This window comes from Patella vulgata, chromosome 8 (assembly GCF_932274485.2).
Source record: "Patella vulgata chromosome 8, xgPatVulg1.2, whole genome shotgun sequence".
In the NCBI taxonomy this organism is placed as follows: Eukaryota; Metazoa; Mollusca; class Gastropoda; family Patellidae; genus Patella; species Patella vulgata.
In genome coordinates, this window is record NC_065886.2 from 12,488,100 (window position 1) to 12,495,259 (window position 7,160).

Below are 7,160 nucleotides of genomic sequence, written 5' to 3' on the forward strand. Positions count from 1 at the left end.
GTGGATTGGCACAGCACTAGTCCCTTATTACAAGACAGTTAACATAGGTGATCATTCAATACACTTGATAATCGAGACTCTGTATTACAGTTTGCGATTGGTTAATTAGTTTGGCAGACTCTTTTCATCGTCCACGCGAACGACTCGAGCTTTCACTCAGTTGTATAAACTACGTCACAGATATATATATTCGAATCCTGAACAGTTTTCACCAGAACAACTCACGGCTTCAAAGGAGTCAACAAGTTTTACCATTTCAAAGTATAAACAAGTATTGACAACTAAAAGTTCAGCATACATCAAGACGTTTAACAGTTGGGGCTATTTTTACATTTTAACAGGTAAGATTAATGAATGCTGTGTATGTTAAACAATATATTGAAATGAAATGGGGTTAACGTCCTACTTTTCTGCTCCTAACCATGGCTAATGAAGACGGGCATACGCCATACAGTGTGCTATGATCAGGGAAACTTTGCCCGGACAGCGGCACTACGGCCTACTCTTATATCGAATACCAACTAAAAAGGGAGCTTTTATGTGCACACCAATGTGTATATATACGGGACCTCGGTTTTTCGTAACACCCGAACGACTGACAGCTATACTTGTCAGGCCCTCCGTCCTTCATCACTGACAAGGGCGAACCACGCTGGAAAATCTCGATGAACTTTCTGGGCCAATGCAGTGATCGAACACCCGAGCTCCAAACTTCCGGACCAGCTTCTTACCCATTTATCCACCGTGACCCCTCCCGAAAAAAAAAATATATATATATTGAACATGATACGGATGATCGTATACCAACTCAATGAAACCCATGGTCACTAACAACCAGCGTGACAGATTTGATTTCAGATATTTTAAAAAACACAAATTTTGTTTAAACATAATTTATTGCTTGTCACCAAAAATAATTTTGGATATACTGGATTGGATAGAATTTGTTACAACTTACAAACGTCCTTTCTTTATTCAAAAATTGTATAAATGTAATAGTGCAGTTTACTTGGAGAATTGTGAGAGGTGTCAAATATAGATCTAATATACATAAAAAAACAAAGTCCGAATGAACACAGCTTACACCTTCGAACAATGAGTACAGTTCATCACATTGGTTGACCGATACAGGCTCTTGATTAACACTGTATCTGGCTTCCCCTCCCCCATTTTCGTTCTAAATTGTTATTGCTGGAATGGCGAGGGGCTGTAAAATGCTGTGTTTACAACATTCAATAGAGTACTGTCTAAATATCTTCATTAATTTTGTAGAAATATAAATTTTGAATGAAATGAAATATAGAACCATCTATCTTAATAATTAAAAGCAATTGTTTCTTTCTACATTAGTCCTATTAGTGAAGACATATACTACGTTCAATCCTGATTCATATATATTACGTTAATGCTATGTTCCGGGGAACCGCACCCTAGCAGACAACTCCGCGAACAAGAGAAAACAAGTCATAGCTCAATCAAGTTCAATCAATGTCTAGCGTAATAGTGCATTAAGCTCATCGGGGGAAGTGATCTCGGGTGTTTCGAAAAAATATGAGCACTCTTCTGCGTGTACGACACCAACCACTTACGCAACGAGAGAGAGAGAATGGGGCTTAACGTCCACTCGGCACAAACTAGGTCATTTCGGTACTAACACATGGTTCAATTCGCTTGCGCGTAGGGGTCTTTAGCAGTGGGAGGAAACCGGAGGATCAGGGGAAAACCCACGAGGTTGGACAGGCGACACTTACGCAAAGAGATCCACAATCAAAGAATATTCACATTTATAATTCAAAATAATAGTGACGAGGCTAATTAAGTTATTGTTTGTTATTTTCAGTGTAAAATAACACGAGTGCAATCATGTTTGGTTGGATCAAGAAACGATGCCGACGACGATCTCTACCCCCAAGTATTAAACAGTTACGGGAGGGAGAGGAAAATCGTACCCGAGCTTCAGAGAATGTATATTTTAGCTTTGAAGAAGAGCAAGATGATCACGTCTATGAGGAAGTATGTACCGATACCTATAGCCGAGCAAGTGAACAAAGATTGTATGAGAATAGTTTACCACTATCAGATGAAACAATGTGTCCACTATGTCGTTCCATACGTTATTCTTCCTCGCCTTGTGAATGTACAAACGTATATGAAGAACCCTGCATGAGTACATACACTAATGATTGTGTTACATCTTCAGTTGAAAACGAATATGACATGCCGACGACGCCCACAAATAGACGAACGCCAACACAAAAGAAGCCAACCAATGCAACTAATAGATACACACTGGCTACGTCATTAGATGTAGTATATGAACTCGCTACCTGTCCATTCAAAGTTCCTAAAGCAATCAAAAAACGACCAGTTAATCGAAGTTTTTCAGATGCTGGATCCAGCAGACCCCTCCCGCAAATACCCATTCACGGAAGAGAACGGACATTTACGGAAACTAGCGAGCGAATGTACGATGATGACAGTAGCGGCTTTTATGAAAGTATTGGTTCCGATTGTGAAAGCGGAAGTGACGGTAATGGTTATTCTAACATAACTAGCTCGAATGAAGATTTCCATGGTTTTATTCACGAGGATATAGTTTATGAAGAATTTGACTTTAAACCAGACGTTTCGCCACCTGAACCTTCGCGGCGATTCAGTCTGGGTTCGGCCACGCCGACAAATACACTCTACAAGCTCCATAAAAGGGACACAACTCTCAGTCACGGCGATCATTTACATAGAGTAACTATGCGTGAGAACAGTAAGAGGAATTCCCCTTTGTTTCGCTCTTTTAGAGTTCGATCGCTTTTCAAACAGAACTAAGTGGGCGCTCACGGCTAACTCCAGGCCCCCTTCACTTGAACTGATATCTATTTTTGTTGTTTGAGACATCTGTGTATATTGTGTCCCTTCCGTAGGTTTGTTTTGTGATGTGTGTGGCGCGGTCCTCCTGCACTTTCTATACTATAGATTTAAAAAAACAAAAAACAAAAATCATACCCCAACCACACATGCTGTGTATTTTTTCAAAGTAATCATATAATTTAATTGATATTATGGATGTATTATTTATTTAAATATTATTTATCTAATATTATGTAAAGCTGTTGGAGAATTGAATATTATTTATCAATAATTACAGCTCATGTTGTGTTTTTCTTTTAATGGCCCAACTCAATCTCAGTAATCCCTTAAAGCAAATGTAATCCATACACATTTCTTTTTCGAATGATGAGCAACCATCACTGCGTTAATTCCCAAATCTTGCTTACGTCACTGATGGCTATAGTAGTAAATCCACCTACCTGACAATAAATAAAATCTAACTCTAGATTATTTTAGCCACTGGCAACCATCGCTAGACATGATTTAGTAAAATGTACAGGTTAGCCCCAGCAGGTCATATTATTGTCACATGACACACATCTTGCCCTTGCCTAATGGACATGAAATGGGGATTAATGTCCCACTGTTTTACTCTGACTGGGCTAATGAAGACGCGCATACTCCATGCAGTGTGCTATGAGGGAAATTTTGCTCGGACAGCGGCGCTACGACCGACTCTTATATCAAATTTCAACTGCGAAGGGATCTTTTACGTGTCCGCCAATGTGTACACGGGACCTCTATTTTCGTCCCATCCGAACGACTACACCGCTGCTGTCCTTGCTTTACGAATCTCGTCATTAAATTCACTGTTAAAATCAATTTGGTTGTTTGCCCTTGTCAATGGTGCAGGACGGGGAGCCAGCATCGTCTAGTCGTCGTTTGAATGGAACGGAAACCCGAGGTCCCATGTACACAATGGCGTACAAATACAAGAACCCAACAACACAACATTTTCACCCGACATACTAAATTAAAAATGTCGTATTGTCAGGTTAAAATGTCGGGTTGTCGTGGTGTCGGGTTATCGGCCATATACCTCTCAATACTATGCCTATGTACACCGGGATTTTGCAGCGTGGTTTCTCGCTGTCGGTAGTGCAGGACAAAAGCCCTGTCAAAGATTAATGTCTTGATGGGGCAAAAAAACCAAAACAAAAACAAGCTCCTGTGTACACATTGGCGTGTACATCAAACAATCCCTTACAGTTGAATTTCGACAAAGAAATGCCACGGTCCATTTAAAACCTTCTTTTATATCACTCTGCATTTCTTAGTCCGATTGGTGCATAAAAGTAAGAAAATTGACTGAAATGAAATTGGGTTCAACGTCCTACCGTTCTGCTCTGACTGGGCTAATGAAAACAAGGAAAACGCTATACAGTGTACTGTGAGGGGAACTTTGCCCGGATAGCGGCGATACGGCTGCTCTTATATTGAATTCCAACTATCAGGCCGTCTTTTACGTGCACGTCCCACCCAAAAGACTATATGTTATCCTTGTCAGACCCTCTGTCCTGCACCCCGGAAAATCTCGATGAACTTCCTCGGCCAACGCCGCGGTACCGGGAGCGAACCCGCGACCTCCAGGCTTGCGGACCAGCTTTCTTACTCTCTTAGCCACCGTGGCTTCGGGAGTAGAACAATAGGATGTTAAACCCCATTTCATTTCATTTTCCTACTTTGCTGCACCAATCGGACTATTGAAGATAGGCATACGCTATGTAGAGTGATATGACGGAAATTTTCAATGGATCATAGCATTTCTTCATCGAATTTCAACTGTAAAGGATTCTTTCATGTGCTCGCGAATGTGTACACAGGAGCTTGTTTTTTTTGTCCCATCTACAATACTAGACACTATTCTTTGCCAGTTTCTTTGTCAAGCACTACCGACAGGAAGAACCCAGGCTACAAAATCCCGGGGAACTTTATTGTCCAACAGCAGGATCAGTGTACATAATCATAGTTTTGAGAGGAATTTGGCGGATAAACCGACGACCCGACATCACGCCACTTTAACCCGACACCACGACAACCAACATCTCGATATTTTCACCCCGTGACAAGGGGTTAACATCCACTCAATTTTATCACAATAATTCACTTTAGTAGTGGGAAGAAACCGGAGGACCCGAAGAAAAACTCACGAGGTTGGACAGGCGACCCTACTCCTTGCCACGTACAACCGGATAATCGAAACCACGCCCATTGACTCAATGACAGACCTTGCGATACAACGCACACGCGCTAACCATTCGGCCATCCAACCCCTGAAACTCTTAGAAACGGACACTATTCTAAGATTATTATTTATGAATTATATTACAGATGTATACAGCGCCCTTCTCATTCATATTCAAAGGCCCTTTACAATAAAATGATTATCAATACATAAAAATATAATTTAAAATTGAATTAAAATCAAACATAAGATAAAACATCAAAATAAATATAAGTCTATAAGAAGTCTAAATAAATATGATACAGATATCAAAAAAAAAATCTAAAATATAAAGCTATTAGAAGAGTCTACGTGCATATAAATAGATAAAAAAAAACCCAGTTATTTAAAAGCAATATTATATAAATATGATGTCTTTAAGTGTGTTTTAAAAATGGATAATGAAGCGCTGCTTCTTACGAAATAGGGGATCTTATTCAACGTAGGAGAGAGAGAGAAGAGAGAGAGAGAGAGAAATGGGGTTGAACGTCCACTCGACACAAACTTCGTCATTTCGGGACTAACATATGGTTTAATTTTATTTCAATAATTCGCTTGCGCATAGGGGTCTTTAGCAGTGGGAGGAAACCGGAGGACCCTGAGAAAACCCACGAGATTGGACAGGCGACCCTACTCCTTGTCACGTACAACCGGGATTCGAAACCACGCCAGTCGACTCAATGACAGACTTTATGATACAGCGCGCGGACGCTAACCATTCAGCCACCCAACCCCCTCAACAACGTAGGAGCAATCACTGAAAAAGCTTTTTCTCCAAATGACACCATATTGGCTCTATTTAAAAGATATAAATCTGCTGCAGATCGTTAGTAGCCGTGATGACGTTATACTGGTCAATAGTACGCGCGTACTTCTTCTTCAGCAAGTATCTGAATTAGACGTACAACGTATTGCTTGGACAAATCTCGGAGTATTTTGAAACTAGCATACAGTTATTTTATCTACGGTCAAGTGTGATTTGCTACGGAGGGGAATGATGCCCGGATAGCGTCTAATTTTAATCGAATTCCAATTTGGTAGAATCATTTTGGTCGTGCATCTCGTTTCTTTGTCCAGTTCCACCTCTATGAATGTCCAGGAACCACTTTACGGAAAAGTGAAACTGAGCCTACAACGGGATTCGAAGCCTTGCACTACACAGAAAAGTAAAGAAATGTGGATTTTCCCAAATATTTGGATGGACGGAATTCTGTAGATAATAAAACTTTGAAATAGGAGGATTGATTGATAACTGACTCAAGTCAAGCGCAATAGACTGAACAGATTGGGAATCAAAGCTTTTTGGCAAAAAAAAAAAAATAATAATTATCGCCAAGGCTAAAAAAGAATCGCCATACAGGAACAAGTTATCACCAAAACATGCGTCAGATTAAATATTTTTATCGCAATTGGCGGAAATGGCGATCGACAGCTTGAGCTTGGTAGGATTATTTGCGTTACAAAAACAAGTAAATTCACATTATCAAGCACTTATCAATAAAAAGGATTCAATCATCAGTGAGTTCGAATTATTCCGCGATTATTCCAAGCTCACAAACAAAACGTTTTTGTTTTTTTGGGTTTTCTTAGTTGGTTTTTTTTTGTTGTTGTAGCTTATTGATGGCCAGAAAGTTTGGGTTATTTGTTTGTTGTTGTTTAACCAGCATCATAATGTTGAAACTAACGTCAGCCGTCGGATAACTCGGCGCCCATATAATGTCATCAATTGTTGACGCATTAACCAACTTCCAGTCTCCACAAACGACGGTTCCACCATCAAAATATTGAGCATTTCCTGGAAACGTAGAAAAGGGTAATATCTTGGCACCAGCAGAATTGTACATTGACATAAAATGATGTGGAACTCGCCAATGACGTACTCCCAGCAAACTATTAAAATCTTCAAGGATTGCATTCGCAAACGTGAACGAATTTCTCTTTTTACCGTTATCCGGAAGTAAACAATGCGTGACGTTGCCTCCTATCCAATATAGTGTCATTAACCATGGAAAATTCTATTGAATTTCTATGTTTTTCAATTTTTGTTTGA

The 7,160-nt window shown here is 39.9% G+C and overlaps 1 protein-coding gene across 1 annotated transcript; it reads left to right on the top strand.

The window, feature by feature from the left end:
- Positions 1-226: 226 nt before the first annotated feature.
- On the top strand, positions 227-2,984 carry LOC126830856 (uncharacterized). Its single transcript, XM_050561319.2, has 2 exons — positions 227-341; positions 1,841-2,984. Exon 2 carries the CDS (start codon positions 1,864-1,866, stop codon positions 2,821-2,823), a length of 960 nt encoding a protein of 319 aa, XP_050417276.1. The 5' UTR covers positions 227-341; positions 1,841-1,863; the 3' UTR covers positions 2,824-2,984.
- Positions 2,985-7,160: the final 4,176 nt, after the last annotated feature.

Coding starts and splice junctions, on each gene's coding strand:
- LOC126830856 (XM_050561319.2), top strand. CDS start 1,864: ATGTTTGGTTGGATCAAGAAACGATGCCGACGACGATCTCTACCCCCA.